We start from the raw sequence: 17,034 nt of genomic DNA on the forward strand, positions 1-17,034 counted from the left end.
CTGCCATGCAGCAATCGTTTCCTTCTCGAGCTCTTGAAGTCTTTGCATTTCAGTCAACAGCCGAGGATCGGGTCCGAATCGAAGGTCTTCTATTTCGAGTTTCTGCAGAAGATGAAGTCCTTTGGAGGATCGAAGCCGGGATAGCTGCACATATAGCGAGCAATACTTCCGATGGCGATCTTGCCCCCGGATGGTGGGGTCATCTTTAAGGTCTAGGATCGCAGCTGCAAGAGTCGAGCCTTGAACTTTGTAGTCGGTGAGGCAGAACGCTGGGCACATGGGAACCTGCTTTCTTCGGACCGAATAGCCCTTCATAGTGATAGATCGCTCTAATGGAAAGACTGGCACGATGGAAGGTTCAAGGTCTTGAAATGCAGTGGGTCTTGGTCTGTCTGGTTTGAATAAAATGCAGGCAGGTGGCTTGGTGCACATGATATAGAGGTCGTCGATTTCAAAGAATTCAGCTAGTGGGGAGGTGTCAAGAGGATGGTTTCATCACTGTTTACGAAAGATCAACATACCGGCCGGATCTAACACGACTCCTACAGCAGTCCCCGCTGCGCCATTAACCAGGCCGAGCAGGGTGCAGATGTTGGTCAGTACAACGGCAGGCATATTTGGGGTGTAGAGAAAGAGTCCGGGAAAAGGGATTTTGGTTCCTTGGTCCGGTTGCTGGAGCAAGTCGTCTGCACGAAGCCGCAGGTTGATAGGACCAGTAGACCTGGTCCGCGTATGATGCGCAGGAAAGACATATACATTCTGACACCGGGTCCGCGCGAATTGCTCAATTCGAACGCGGTTTACCTGGTGACGCAGAGAGTTTAACTTCACGACAGTGGTGGCGTCTTCCAACAGCGGGCTGACCAGGGTCGTGATAGTTTTGCTGTTAAGAAAGGCTCGATCGGCTTCTGTCAAAGTTCCAGCCCTCGCTCGTGAAAGGAGATCACGAAACGGAGCATCTTCTGATTGTCTCATTTGCTCATCCAAGATGATTACCTGTTTGAACTGATGCCAGAGGAGCCGACCGTTCTCATCCTCATCTCTACCCCTTCTAGGCTCCTTCCATAGGGCCGGTCCCCGAACAGGTGGAAACTGGAAAAAGTCACCGATGAAGATGACGACAGGAAGCCCACCGAAAAGATCAGTGGAGGATCTATCGAGGGATTTGGCGATCTTGCAGTGATTATCAATGACTTTGATCATGGTCAGATCCATCATGCTTACTTCGTCCACGAACATGATGGTCTTGCGAGACCAGAGTCGTCTAACTCGAGATGTCATCGCAGTTCCCCGTGAGCGGTCGATAGAGATCCCTAAAGATGTGTGGTACGTATTCCCGCCAATGTTATCGGCCGCTGCACCCGTTGGGGCCATGAGGATTACCTCGTGTTTTCGTCCGATAAGGTTCATACCGGCATCAATTGCCTTGATGATCTGGCTCTTACCCGTGCCCCCTTCACCCCCGACATACAGGAGGGTCTGTTTGCGTTGCGCTGAGTCATAAGGATGGTCCGCCCAGGCCAAAGCTTCAGATAGCACCCTCTCCACGACCATTAGCTGTTTCTGATTTAGGGGAATCACTTCAACGACCAGGGACGCCAGAGAGGCGCCAGTGGGACTCTGGTCAACCCGGGACTGGAGGTCATCCATAGCAGGGACCGTGTATGAGCCAACCAGTGTAGGTTCCAAGATGCCATCTTCAATCTGGATGTCGAAATCGTCGAGTGCGAAGTTAGAGCTGGTGGCATTACGATCTGTGCTTTGCCCATGATCAAGATTGGCGAAACTTTTCAGGTGAACCTCCCACGCTTGTAAAGTGGATGGTGGGAGGTACTTTAGGCCAGATGTTTCGTATGCAGGAGTATGAAAGATATCCAGCGGCCGGAGGCTCTGTAGTAGCAAGCTTCGCACTGGGGTTATGGCGCGGAGCAAGGGAGGAATCCGGCGTCCAGTGACCAGCGTCTCTCGATGCCATGCTTTCCTGATGGAGTGATAGGCGGCGATCAACGTCTCGGTGTTAAAAGTCTCATCCTGCAGTTGAAAGCATTCATCGTTCTCGTCGCCATCAGAAGCAAAATTTGGCGGCTCAAATCCGTCAACGTCATGGTGAAATGAATCAGCTGCGCCATTCGCCGACTTCCACAAGCTTGCATCGGCTTGGCAGTCTTCCTTAGACTTCCGCAGCAACTCGATGTTTCTTGCAAATCCCCGATTGTGAAATGGGAGGGTTGGTTCAACGGCCGCCCATACTTGAACATGGGCGTCCCGCTTTGTCGCATGCCGGCGGAAGAGATCAACCAAGTGATCCCAGGGAACAAAAAGGCCCAGTAATATCTCAGCCATGTCATTTATAATCGCAGTCGTTTTCGGATGGCCTCCCGGAATCGCGTCTTCTGCGGCCTGGAACTCCGTTAGCTGTCCATTGAAAGTCACGGCGGCCACCTGGGACGTTGTGCGCGCCAAGTGCTGTACATGCGTGCCATATCTAGGATGGGTTGGTTCGAAGTCCACGTCATTCGCAACAGCGTCGCGTATATTCTTAGTCTTTACAAGCATGCAGTATTCAAATAATGAAAGAGGAGCCAGGTGCGGTCCACGCCACTTATAATTGTCAAAGATGCTTACGGGGCCGGTGTCGCCCGTTTCATATGTGCAAGGTTCTTCTGCCATGGGATCAGAAGAGGGGCCGCTTTCAAGGTTATCTGGCTGAATGATTGCCCGAATATAACGCCTTAGCCACCAGAGGTTGATACGGACGAAGTTGTAGCTGATCGTGTAATAGGTTGGTAGCTGAAGCAAGACGCTAGCGACCTGCACACCACTGATCTCTCGGTCATGAGAGAGGGCATTAAAGCAGCGTAGTGCAAAATTATTGACACCTTTTTCTCGAAGTCGGAGATCTGTCGCTGTTGGTGGCTCAGCAACCTTTGCATTCTCAATAGATTGCTTCAACAAAGCCGCCTTGGCAACCATCTGCCAGGGAGAGACGTCATCTTTCGTGGCGTAGTTGGTGATGTAATAGATCAGCGACAAAGACTTGGAGACTGTCGGAATCCAGGAGATGTCTTGATTAGAACGAACACAACTAGCAATGGCGGGGTTCCACGGGTTTATCCAGGCATGGTTTCGAGCGAGGTGAATCAGTCCAAAATCATCTACCTTAGAGGCAGGGACCAGATCTCGAGGCATGCCAAATCGACAAGCATTCTTTCCGGGACCTGTTTGCCGGTACTTGAAGCATGTGGCGAGATGGTGTTTCGAATGGACTTGTGTTTTACGAGCGACACAATTGCTGTCATACGATAGTCGAAGATGGAAGTCGTCATCGGATTCAAAATCTTTGGCCGACGGTGGCATGCCGGGAAGGTTCACTTCAGGGTCTTGCAAAATACTCTCATCAACGCCTTGGGTAATGATTGACTCTAAGTAGCGAATCATGCGAGCCGCAAAGTCGCTATCCTGGAGGAGCCGATCTCGCAAAGTAGTGAAAGCCAGGTTTCCTCGCGCCCATGCTAATCCGTGGAGATGTAACATGCCTCGACCATTCGTCTCGACAACAGCGAAATGGTTCGAGAGATCGCCAAGGATACCGATCCGGTCAGTATTAGTAGCGAAAAGGCCGCCCAGAACGGCTTTACAGACTTGATGGAAAAACTCAGCGACTGCCACCGGATTAGAGGTAACGGCGGCCTCACGGATAGCGGCATTTGCCGCAGCCAAGTTGTTCCCAGAGTACTCTACGCCAGCCAGGATCAGGACCAAAGGATTACGTAGGTCAGAGGGGTTGATAGTGATCCAGAAAGCTGGCATACCGTACCGTGTAATCAGTCCTCGAATTTCAGAACGCATTCTTAGTTTCTGGGCGAAGGATCCCGGGACTTGCATCCCGACAGTCTCGATATTTCGCAGCAGTCGTCGGATGACCGGATCCTCAATCTTCTGGCCGCTTTCGATGGTCTTCGCTGCATTCTGGAGTTGGGTCACTGTTAGAGAGGCGATGTCGTCCACTGCCGACTGCCAGTTCTGCCGTTTAATGAGGAATGCGTTCCCTAGCGAGGATTTTCGGAGTTGGATCACATCATACAGCAGGTACATGAACGTTTTGTGGCGTGCGAACCTACAGGAATAAGGAGAGACAAAGATCAGTATCTATAGAATTTTTTTTTTTTTTTTTTTTTTTTCCAAAGAAAGCCACGCACCTTCTACTGTGGTGACGCAAAGCCCACTCGGCAAACGCTCCAATTGACACCGGGACAGTTCGTTCATCGAGATGGCCCCCAATGCCTCTCGGAAACAAGGTTGGAAACGCGGCAGTAAAGTAACGAGGGTCCGTCCAGTGATTTACCAGGGTGGTTTGGCCACGGATTGTGTAAGAAATTAATGGTATCTTTCGATGACCAAGGGGCCGTGTGCCTCTTGCACGTTCTCTGGCTGAGGTACTCTCACTCGACGGGGCCGGTTGGTTCGTAAGGACGGTGAACAATGCGTCCAAAACGCGGCGATCCAGGTCTTGACGTTCTCCGTTTATGTCCGTGGCGACAGAGCCGGTATTGAAAGGGCTACCGCCACTCGCGTCGAATGCACTATCCTGGGCAGCCTGAAGATCGTTCTCGTAGTTCCCTGTCTGTAGATTTACCGTGTAACCTTCGCGCTCGTGGTGATCCGGCTCGTCGAGATAGATGATGGTATCCCGCAGGTCCGGCGGGATAAAGTCATCGCCCCAGTCATCGATCATGGGACGGTTAATTATGGTGTTACGGTAGAGGTGGTTATGTTGGACAAGGTACTCCAAGGCTGCCAGAACCTTCGCCTTCCGCACGAGTAGGAATTGAATCAGGTCCGAATCTACGGGAGGTCGACGACCCAACCAGAACACCTTGATCAGACTATGTAATGTCAACTCCGGGCTCGGTAGGATCTCGAGAAGTGGTTCTGGGTCCTGTGGGATGACAATGAAATGGCCACGGAGAGCACGGTAGTTGATTGGCGAGGAGCGGCCACCTGGTCGCAGTTTCAAAACGACACCGAGAAGATGGCACTTTGCAATGAGACATTCTTCTATCAGAGTGAGGCCTTCCAGAGCAGACGGATAGTCCTGGCACCGAGTCACATTCACAAGGTTCTTCGCAGAGAACTTGGGGATCATATTTCGATTGAGCGAAGCATGGCACGACGAGCACAGATTCCAAGTGTTACCATGTCGGCCGCAGGGATCAAGACTCCCCAACAGTGACAGCAGCAAAGGATCCTCATTATGTGCGCGGTAGATATCTGTGTCGGAGACAAGTTCCCCGCACGAACAACAGACGCATCTCTTCGCAGCCGCAGAAATCTCATCCTCGTATCTGGCTATGGATGCTCGTATATGCGAACAGGAGATATCCGGGGGAAAAGCATCGGAGGCGACGGCACGAGCCTCTAGCTCAGCACGCAGGAAACCTACCGCTCGATTTAAATTGGCCAGCGACCTCTCCAAATCTACCGTTCTCTCCCTGTTGACCGTGGCCTGTAAAGGATTCGGATAGCATCTTGTCTCTATATTGATGGGAGATGCCTGTGAGATCCGTGGCGACTGTGGGGAGGACACCGGCAAAGGACCTGCAGGAAGTAGCACTCTCTGGGGTCCCGGCCCGGTTCTCGAATATAATGGCACAGGGACGGGCCGAAGCGCAGCGTTTAGAATATCGAACGATGGAGGCGGAGCCAACGGCGCTTGCGGAACTGGTGCCAGAGGCCGCAAACGGGATCTCCTTTCTGGCAAGTATGCTACAGTATCATGTACAGAATTGTCATTAACAGGACTTGGTATGCGGAGAGCTGGTGCTAGAGGCCTCAAAGGAGATGCCCTTGCGGGCAAGGATGCTCTAGGATCACGAACAGGATGTGGCGTGTGTGGAACTGGGGCCAGAGGCCTTAGAGTAGAACCTCCTGCAGGCAAAAACGTTCCAGGGTCTCGAACGGGCTGCAGTGTGTGCTGAACAGGGTCAACAATGCAGCAGATAAGAAGGACGGACCACTCCCAGTACCTGGTACGATGCTACCGTCCTCCGTGTAGCTGCCTGGCGGCAGCGATTACACGTCCTATGATACAACGACCGGCAGGGGCGTGCACATGTAGAGCACGAAAAATGTAGCGTCGAAAAGGCAGGAACAGTAGGGGAAGTTAGAGGCGGAGGTGGCCCAGTTAAAATATTACTCGTGCCTACAGTAGCTGAAAGCTGTCGGGCTCTGACCGCCCGTTGAGAAGCCCTCCTGCGGCAATTGTCGCAGGACCGAAACTGTGTAGAGCGCCATGGTCTGGCGCAACCAGAGCAGAAAGAACGTTGCGCAGGAGGAGATGTCATTAGAGAAGAGATGACTTGAAACCAGCAAACGGCATCCGTTCCAAGGCGCACTGGGAGAGGAGCGACAGGAAAAAGTTCGGGCCAGCGAGAAAGATCCGTGTTGATCATTCATATAGTAGAAGTCGAACACGTCACCGTGCACATGAGTGCATAATAGTACTATCTGCAGGATGCTCAGGACAAATAAGCGTGGAATCATAATAGAAAGGCGAGAAGGCCGGAACACCGACTCCAAGACGAGCGGGAACACCGGGATCCCTAGACACGGAGAAAAAGCAACAGAGGCCGAATACGAATTCGGGAAGCACGAAGCCTAAGGAGGAAGGAAAGGAAAGTAGGTGAGCAGCAATCAGAAGAGAGCGCGGAGAGACAGAGCAGCAATCGGAGGAGAGCCTGGAGAGTCGCAGCAGCAAACGAGAAGGAGCGTATTGGCAGTCAATAGGAGCATTCCTTGGCACGAGAAAGCACCAATTAGCAACGAAAAAAACGAAGAGTTTGGCAGTGAGAGGCCAGCAAAGGTTGGCGGGCAGCTCGCGCAGGGTTGTAAACCCTTTCACTACGTTCCTTCGTTTCAGGGCAGGTTGGCGGGCAGCTCGCGCAGGGTTGTAAACCCTTTCACTACGTTCCTTCGTTTCAGGGCAGGCCAGCAAAGGTTGGCGGGCAGCTCGCGCAGGGTTGTAAACCCTTTCACTACGTTCCTTCGTTTCAGGGCAACGAAAAAAACGAAGAGTTTGGCAGTGAGAGGCCAGCAAAGGTTGGCGGGCAGCTCGCGCAGGGTTGTAAACCCTTTCACTACGTTCCTTCGTTTCAGGGCAAAAAGGAAGACAACAAAAAAAAAAAAAAAAAAACTAAAAAAGTCAAAAAAAGAAATTCCAAAAAAAAGGAATCCCGAAAAGCAACATCAAGCAAGGAAGGAAAAAAATAAAAATAAATAAAACAGTTCATTTCTCAGCTAATATACAGTTCGAGCATAGAGCTCTACTCCACTTAGGGCTCCGAAAGGAATAAATGAATGCGAATATAGGGCATATTCATATTCGCACCCCGCGAATATGAATAAATGAATATCGTATTCGCGCGAATAAGCGCATTATTCATATTCGCATTCATATTATTCATATCATGCATTTTGCGCGCATTAATGGATCTTCCGTTTCCCCGGTTTTTGTATTACAGAAATACACGTTTCCACTAGCCAACTTGTATTTCAAGTGCGATCACAGCCTCGGTCAAGCATAAGTAGAAAATATTTCCCATGCAATCCATGTTCTGAAGTATATACCCTATATTGTAGGGCTCGGTAAGCTCTATGTATTCTGCGTCATTATTTTTCGTGATTTTTTATAGGTAAATGTCTAGTTTTGGTGACCAACGGTTGCTACAGAAAGTCGAGCGAAATTATATATATCTACAAGTCGTCTTTCCACATCTTTGCTGCTCTAGTTAAATCGACTACCATAACTTCTCTTGTTCCCACTCGATCTACTCCAAAGTTTAGATTTATTATAACCATGACTATTGGCACGTAAAAACGCGTTTATCATGCCACCTTAACTCACTTCTCATGCAGGTTACAGATTGTTTACCATGAGAGTCGCGAGCGAGAAACCGCCGCGTGTAAAGAAAAGACCTATCAACTTTCCACTTTACTGGGATTGCATCAGGCGAAAGCACAGCTAGTGTTTCCCCATCATTGTTTCATTCTCACCGTTCATTTCCGACCCGCCATGCTATCAAGTATTGTCGAGTGATACTAAAGGTGTGCCCCGCCTCGCTCCCAGGTACCACTTGGACTACTAACACTGGGCAAATACAGAATGGCATCCTCACCTAACCCATTTGTGCGAAAGACGCGTGGTCTTCCGCGTCGCGACTACAATGCTCTGAACAATGGCACACCCTCCCTACTCCCTGAGCCATGGGAAGGAAATATTCGTGAAATAGAGAGCCCCTGCTCGCCAGCACCATCCGAGTTTACAGAAGGCGAAGAGACGTCCCCATCCGTGCTGTCCTTACCCATTTCCAGGTCTTCGCCCGCACCGCTAGATCCCACGCTATCAGGGTTGACTAGCAGTCAGAGTAGCCCACCGACTTACAAGAGACGAAAAGCCAAGTCATATTCTAGCTGGACCCTCGAGCATTTCTGGATCACAGAGCTAGACAACACCTGGCGTCGAAAGGGTGGGCCACCAAAGAAGGATCGGCTCTTAGTCTGTAGGCAGTGCAGTTGGTCATCCAGGGATTCGGCACGCTATGGCTCCACTTCGAATTTGTTGGCCCATCTCCAGGCTAAGCACCGCACCAGTTCCGGATCAGACATCACGTCATCGTCAACTATCGGAACGACCCTGGACAGTTTTTTGACACCTGCAAAAGAAAGGGCGGGCCTTGAACAAATGCTGATACAATGGGTTGTCCAAACGAGACAGCCGTTTACGGTAGTGGAGCATCCGGCATTTAGGGCACTTTTTGAAGCGACAGGGGCTATATTACCCATCAAGACGGCCGACACTCTCTTCAACAGGATCAAGGAGGAATTTCGCAAAAACCGGACTTGCGTGAAAGAAGAATTAGCCAGTAGTAGTCGCACGCTTGCGCTGTCTCTTGATGTTTGGACATCGGAGAATCAGATAGCGATCAAGGGCATCATTGGCCATTGGATCTCACCCGAGTTTGAGAAGCGGGAAGAGCTTCTGGAGTTTACTGACATATGTGGACCGCACTCTGGGGAGAACCTTGCGGAAATTGTGATTAGAATGCTTGAGGAACTAGACGTCGCGCCAAAGCTCCTCACAATTACGGGGGATAATGCTGCCAACAATGGAACTCTCTGCGACAGTCTTCACGCCGAGCTTCTCAAGAACTATGACGATAAAGACGACCAATTTCGCATCAGACCTCTTTGGCGGTTTCGTGGACGGCAGAGCTTCATTCCTTGCCTTGCCCACGTCATAAATCTCATTTGCAGGGATGTACTTGCTTCCCTGAGGGCCGGCTCAGCTCGAGAGGCGAAGGCTATACTGGACGACATGGCCACACAAAGTAGCCCAACATTCACCTCTGCCCACAGCACGAAGGGAGCAATCATGAAGATCCGGCTGCTGACCCTATGGGTTGCCCGCAGTCCACAGCGCCGCCAAAATTGGAAAGATGTGTCACCAGCCAAGCAAGTGGGCTACGATGTTGACACTCGATGGAACTCAACCTATATCATGATAGCGGACGCCCTTCGGCTACAGAAGGAACTTGGACAATTTGTTCGGATGCATCCAGAAGTTCACGCCCTTCAACTAAACGAGAACGAATGGTCGATTCTTCAACAAGTAGCGAAGGTTCTTAAGCCATTCTGGGATCACACCAACTCCGTATCAAAATCTTGTCCCACGATCGTTGAGAGCTTGCCTATCTATTGGAGTCTAGACGACCTCCTTGACGAGGTTCAAAAAGCCGAAGGAGATTTTGAAGGTGTGGATACCGAGATCCGGGATGCGGTGGAAAGAGGAATCCAAAAGATGAACAAGTTTGCAAGGAAGATGGACACCAATCTTCTTTACTACGTGGCTTCCGTCCTAGACCCGCGTATTAAATCGTCTTTGATTGGATCGCAGATGAGCGAGCAAGATGCGGGACTGATCATCTCTCAAGTGCGGGAGTTCCTAAAGAGGGAGTATCCGCAGGAGTTGTCCATGTCGTGTGTAGTGGATCGCCCGCCGGGAATGTCCGAGACTATGTGGAGGACGCTGCGAAAAGTACAGCCATCACAGCGGACGCTTCTTTCAGACATTGATAGATATCTAGACGCGCCACCGGTGAGTTGGTCCCACCATATGATTGACGATGCAGACGAGGAATGGGTTCTCAAATGGTGGAAGGCGAATGTATTTAGCTTTCCACTCATGGCAAAGGCAGCCCGAGATTACCTGCCAATTCCATCAGCGGAGGTAGGGATTGAACGCGAGTTCAGCAATGCCAGGGATGTATTGGGGCTCAGGAGACACTGTCTAAATGCGGAGACTATGCGGTGGCTTATGCTACTGAAGGGACAGTATCAAAAATAGCGTTCCAAAAAAGTGATTGTGATAATATTAAGATTTATGGGAATGTAATATCTTAGAGATGATGAACGCATTTGAGTCTTAGGCACATGAAAATGGGTTCCTGTATTGAGACGTAACAACATGAACGGTAATGTATGCTCTCTCAGTATATGAATAAATATGATCATTCATGAATATTCATGAATAATGCAATATGAATAAGTCTCTTATTCATATTCATTTTATGCAATTCATATTATTCATATTCGCAAATATTCATGAATATTCATGAATGATCATATTCCTTTCGGAGCCCTATCGCCAACAATTAAGCCAAGCCGGTTAATTGTGTCGGCAAAAGGGTATATTAGTACCTGGACCACGTTCAAGGACCTGTCCCCCATATAGAAGCCTAAATCACTCTTCAGGAGGGGACTGAAATCATCTCTTGGTTGGAAGTAAGATACCTTTCATGTACATCAACCGAATTTTCACTCGCACACATTTTAAAATATTTTCCCAATCTAATATATATTTTTCAAACTTTAAGACTGTAACATTCTACAGTACGGCTGAAGATGTACTCTTTACATTTACAGGATGTCGTAAAGTCCTTCTGGTAATGTTAAATGTCGCATACTATTAAGTGTAAGGGAAATATAGCATCGTGGGCTACATAGATTCCGCCTTCAATCCCCACAGTGTCGTGTAGCAAGCGTTAGTACATTCTGCTTTCTTTCCTTTAAAGATTGGCACTACTAATGGTGTCTCAGGCATTCTATAACTTCTTTTAACTCCATGCTGGATCGTAAGGCTAGCAGCTGTAAAGTCGCATAGTCCGGATGTCCACTGTTGAGAACTCCCGCGTTATGAGATCACTCTAGCAGATAGTGGTCTACTGCACGGGTTGACAATAGCTGCCGCTTCCGGGAAGCTTATTACGATTTTACCATGATCATCCAGCCAGGCAGCAGAATCAGTAGCGATCATGAACCCTGAGAGCTGTTCCAATTCAGTCTTGATCGTCCCAGTAAAATCATGTGGGAACCAGATACGTGGTGTCCAGAGTTCACTCGCGGGAGTACGAAATCGCGGCGCATCTTCCTTCTCTGTCGGCCGTGGGATGCCACCAGCAAATGGCCGGATCATCATACTTAGATAGCAGTGGTAGATCACGACAGCCACGAATAAGACAACTGTCACAATCATAGGGCCGACTGCCGACCGGTCGTTCAGGAGTCCAACGGCAAACACGCTGATGAGGTACATAATCAGTAGGTAGCACCCGACGGTGACATGCTGTAGGGCCAGCAGAAAACTCTTGCCCCGTGTGTCAATCGTCGCCTTCATAATGTAGAGAATGTTGTATCGGTAGATGATAAAGAAGAGATATAACCCCAGGGCGGCCGCGCCCACAACCAGAGGCGCGATACATGAGTATGCGATTCCTTTTAGATTTTTAGAACGAGATTAGTCACGATGAGGATTCGGCCCAACTTACCTAGAACTGCGAGCAGAGTGGAGGCGGAATAGATGTTCGCCCATTTCAGCCTTGGTTCAGACCATCGGTGATACACTTTGCGGGGGTGTTATCAAACACCTTACCCAGTGATCCATTGACAACCAGTCTGCCTACTTGAAGTAGCTTGCTTGCACTCAGGGTAAGACCTTGCAAGAGTATATACGAGAGGTAAAAATTAGACGTACGGTTGATGATCGAACATATGACAATATCGGCCACCTCAGGGCTCCGGGTGACCTGGGAAATGAGAGGTGGAGCAGCAATAGAGACGCCAGTCACCAGTAGTATCTGGATGAGCAAGAAGCCGAAGCAAACCTTGTGAATGCAGAGCTCAAGCGATGACAGGGTTGGTATGCCACTCTGCCTGATAGTCCCTAGAGAACGTGTTAGTGCGCCTACCAACACAGAGCTCCAGCTAGAGGATAGCTTACAGCGAATTGGAGTCCGAGCAACAGCCATCAAAATGGAAGTAAGGGCAGCAGGGAAAAGACCTGCGATTGCCCCCTAAACCACGCCGGTACGCGGACGTGAATGGTTAGTGTGGGTCGGAGCTCGGCCCAGAGGTCAGTACTTGTAAAGGCACCAGCCATGGTCACCGGGACAGCGTAGAGAAGGGTGAGAATTGCAATCCACACACCGACCCATATATTGTGGAAAGTGCGCTGGCTACCCGTGAACCGCAGGTTTTCCCAGATGATTTGGTCCTTGACTGCATCATAGCGCCGGAGCCCTAAGGAACAGTCTAAGCTTGTGATCGATGGTTTGGAGGCGCATACAACATACCCGGTGGAAAAGTGGAGCTCGCATCAACATATCTATTGAACTCTACGAATATACAAGGAAGAACGGGTTCATTGGTTATACCTTTACACTGTAGGTCCTCGATCTCCTGTTTCAACCTTGGCATCCTTGACTTGGCCCACATGATAGTTGCCTGCATTTCCGTCCCAAGGACGCTCTGGTGGTCTGTTAGCGAGTGGTTGGGTACTGTGGCCGCTGTTTTGTGTTTGGATGTTTTCGACGTTACAGTGGGCGTAGACTTCCTATATGCTTGCTGGCGCCGCCGAATGTACTCCACCACACATTCCTCAATCACCTTGACAGTCTGATCGTGATCCTGGATTTTCTTCTCGACGTCCTTTGTATCGGGTACGTCCCAGATCATAGACAACTTCTCCCGCCCGATACGATCTACTACCTGACTCCGGCGTAGGCCTTCCACTGGCACACCCGTAAAAAGGACGGTCCTGCATAACGTGTCCCCCGTTTCGAGGTGATCTACTATAGCTTTGCGGAACAACCTGATAAACATATTGTACTCCCGGGTAAGACTTACGAAGAACCACCCTATGTATGTTAGCGGAAAAGAGTCAAAGGGGTGCTTTCAACCATACCCAGAAAGGCCCAGGCGCTCAAACAGTGTGCGTAATATCTCAAAGATGACTCCTTTGCAATATTCGAAATGGTCAAAGAATTCAACTGGACCATTTCACCTCCTCCGCTGCGGTTAAAGGGGAGAAGTATGGGCCACGTGATACACGTACCAACGAACAACGTCGAGGCGCAAAATCGAAGAAATCGAAGCAAAAGATACGAATCTAGCGAATGATGATATAACACATGATCATCCCGAAGTGTGTACAGACTTAGTAACAGGTCCCACCACTCCGTCCATGTTTTGGTAAGACCATCATATATGGGCAGGTACCCCGTTTGCTTGCTCGGCATATAAACATGAGGGTATCTGTGGCGCAATAGCGCAAACATGTAACTCATAAACAGAAAGCTAACAATACCAAATACCAGAGTTACCACTAGGGCTGATACCGAGTCGGGCGCGTTGGAAGCATGCTACTTACATTAGTGGGACTTGAGGTCACCAACCCTAGAGGAAAACTTTACCATGGCCTAAGCAAAGAGTTCTATGAACACGCCACAATGGATAGAGCTGTCGCGGCGACCATTTCGATATGACTTTGTGAGGATTTAACAGCGGCTTTATATACATTAAGGAAAGGTGTCGATGGTGCTAATTTTGATTTTCAGCGACAACGCCGTTTATATCTTCTCACCTCAATAGGCGGTCTATTAATGTAGAAGGGAAGTGGGATATATGTCAGCTAGTCGAAACAGACAGTGCTTTGTTACCTTGAACATCAAACGTATCCGTTCCTCCATGTATAGATGAAAATAGTTTTTATTGTGTTGCCGGGAAGAAGTTTCCAGCTCAAGACTTTGGAAGCGCATGAATTAGTGGGGCGACACGTCGACAGTTTGAGCGCAGACTTGTCATTAATTGGCATTGCGCCTTACTGCTGATATTACAGTACCCAGTACTGTACCAAACGGGTAATTGATTTCACACACGCGACAGTTGAACCCCATCAAATTTGACACACGACAAAAATAGCACCCATAGTAAATACAGTAAATTGACATTTTATATCCAAACAACGATGACCAAAAGGGCTTTTTCTTATAGACTCATACTTTTTCAGGTGATATGTAATCTCTTTCGGGGGTTTAGGAAACTTTCGTGATTTAGTGATCAAGGTATCTAGCCTAGGGCAATGTAACTTGCATCCTGCTAGATCACTCTTCCTGGACGATCGTGGCGTCGGATGTGTCGTGCCGGATTGCTGCATTTGGGCTTCGCAACGGGGTAACAACAAGGCTGGCGCTTAGCAAGAAACAAAGCAAGAGGGACACTTTTTTCTTCATCTTGCATTTCCACTGACTGACTCTTAAAGCCTGGCGTCCCCACATCACATTATCATCAGGCGACAGCAAATGGCATCCGCTCCCCGTCTTCGAGTTCCGTCCCCGCATCCCCCAGAGGCGCACAAAGCGCGGGCAATGGAATCTATCAGCGACACCGCGTCCAAGGCCCGCAAGGCAGGACGGCCAGCTCTTCTATGGTTCGATGAGATGCCGAAATGTTTCCGACTTGAATCTAACCAGTGGATTCTCCGTGGCTATCGGCCCATCTCAGGCTCGGCTCACGCTTCGTTCTGCAGTTGGTCGTATATTCACAACGAGTCAGTCAACATCTATTCTCACCTCATACCAGCCGTTTTCTTCCTGTGTGGCGAGTGGTATATCCCGCAATACCTTGCCAGCAGATACTCCGGGGTCACTGGCGCCGATATTATTGCTTTCTCCATCTTCATGTTGACAGCCGCCACGTGCCTGTCGTTGTCGGCAACGTACCACACCTTGATGAACCACTCCCAAGAGATGGGACATTTCTGCCTGCGACTGGACATGCTGGGTATAGTGATCTTCATACTGGGCGACCTTGTCTTGGGAATATACATGGTTTTCTGGTGTGAACCGTTGCCACGCAATATCCACTGGTCTTTGGTTAGTTAATCTCCATGTGCACAGTTTGGCTTTTTCTCACCCCGGACCTGGTACTTGAGTCTAACACTCTTGATGATGATGATGATGATGATGATAATTCTTATACCTAATGGAGCCTGCCTAAGCGTGCGGTAAGCTATGTAGGTCGGTGCACCCGGACTGGCACCACAAGAAACCTTCTTTAACGCCGAATTCCCAATAGAAATGACCGGACGGTCTGTCCTAGTGCTTTAAAGCGACCGAGTGACCAATTGTTTAGTATGTTGTATTTTGTTCAATGCAATCCAGGGCGCCCCCTAGAACTCAGATCGTACTTTGTTGAGCTTTGCAGAACTGTTACACCTTTTCTCAATCTAGCTACCACAGAGGGGACATCCTTCTTTCCTAGCGGCCCGAGTTAAACGGCTAGTACTTCGGAAGGTAAGCTGAAAGGCTAGACCGGTGACAGTTTTCCCCACCCGCCTTTTATTGCGTACCGCAGTAGCTACCCCTACCCCGGGTCTACCATCCAGGTCCTAGCCAAGTCAACCAAGGTGTAGGCTTTCTTCGGTAGGTGCCTCTGGGGTAAAAGTTGTGAAAGTGACAGGATTCGAACCCGCAGTCCCTACGTTCCGTGCTAGGACCCCAGCTAGCATTTTCGCGTAAGACCTAACCAGTGACGCACTACTGTTTACGCCACACACCTCCTGTCTAACACTCTTCTTTTCTTGGTTGATAGATTGGAGTTTTCGGGACGTTGACCATCTTCATGACAATGCATCCCAAGTTCCAGGGCCCAAAGTATCGCCTTTTCCGAGCATTGATGTTCGTGGCGACTGGCTTGTCCGGTGTTGCACCCTTGATTCATGGACTCAATGTGTTCGGCATGTCGCAGATGATGAGAAAAGCTTTTCCCTATACTCTGGCAAAAGCAGGCTGCCTTCTATCTGGGACTTTTTTTTATGCAGTAAGTCTCCCAATTCCGCACACAAGAGAGAAAATGACCCTAACACATGTGGTTCTGAAGACCAGGTTTCCCGAAAGCCAATATCCTGGCAAATTCGACCTATGGGGCTCCCATTCGATCTTTCACATCCTGGTGGTATGCGCCGCTGTGGTCCAGTTGATGGGGTATCTGGATGCTTTTGACTATGCGCAGGCAAATCTTTCTTGCTCGTCTCTTTGAATATTCTCCTAGTGTAGGTTTCTCTAAGCATTGTCAAGATGAGGTATCGTGAACGGATCTACGCATAGCGTGATCAGCACTAGCACAAGGCAGCACAGCTGCTGCCTACAGATTGTCTCTGGCATAGGAATGAACACAATTATAGAAACCGACTTTCGTCACTCCTTTAGATAGAAAGTCAAGAGTCTCCAAATCATCAGATCAACGGGTCATTATAGCGTGACAGTTATGAGCCCGGTTTGCCCCAGGCTTCATTGAACGCAGTTATATCCCGTTGGACGCCGCATGCCGTTGTGATCAAAAGGTTGATCAGAGACGGATTTCCGTATCTATTACACTATACACCGGCTTCCACTGCTGTTATCGCCAATAATGGATCCAACGGATCTGGAAGCCTCTTCCCGGACCAGTCCAAACTATAGCAGTATACCCTTTCGGCTCTATATTTTAACACATTGTGCTATCAAGACTTAAATTATCCTGCATGCGAGCGCCGCCGTCGGAACACCATGGTCAATGCCATATTTTACAACCACGTAAGTCAGCAACTTTCCATCAAGTATTTGATTATGTCAGAAATATGGTGGATCTGCGTGTGGATTT

General features: G+C 49.3%; 2 protein-coding genes across 2 annotated transcripts; one reads left to right on the forward strand and one right to left on the reverse strand.

Moving 5' to 3' along the window:
• Positions 1–11,256: 11,256 nt before the first annotated feature.
• Positions 11,257–13,068, reverse strand: N7446_010623 (uncharacterized protein; the record flags this gene model as incomplete). The annotated part of the gene is made up of 7 exons (XM_058519366.1): positions 11,257–11,279; positions 11,332–11,829; positions 11,883–11,957; positions 12,089–12,277; positions 12,335–12,407; positions 12,500–12,633; positions 12,687–13,068. The coding sequence occupies 7 exons, from the start codon at positions 13,066–13,068 to the stop codon at positions 11,257–11,259; spliced, it is 1,374 nt and encodes a 457-aa protein (XP_058368204.1).
• Positions 13,069–14,693: 1,625 nt separating this feature from the next.
• N7446_010624 (hemolysin-III family protein) lies at positions 14,694–15,275 on the forward strand (the record flags this gene model as incomplete). Its single annotated transcript, XM_058519367.1, has 1 exon — positions 14,694–15,275. The coding sequence occupies one exon, from the start codon at positions 14,694–14,696 to the stop codon at positions 15,273–15,275; it is 582 nt and encodes a 193-aa protein (XP_058368205.1).
• Between the last annotated feature and the right edge of the window lie 1,759 nt (positions 15,276–17,034).

The sequence above is a fragment of the Penicillium canescens genome, assembly GCF_028828765.1.
Source record: "Penicillium canescens strain IBT 15451 chromosome Unknown utg000007l_segment0_segment0, whole genome shotgun sequence".
Classification (NCBI taxonomy): domain Eukaryota; kingdom Fungi; phylum Ascomycota; class Eurotiomycetes; order Eurotiales; family Aspergillaceae; genus Penicillium; species Penicillium canescens.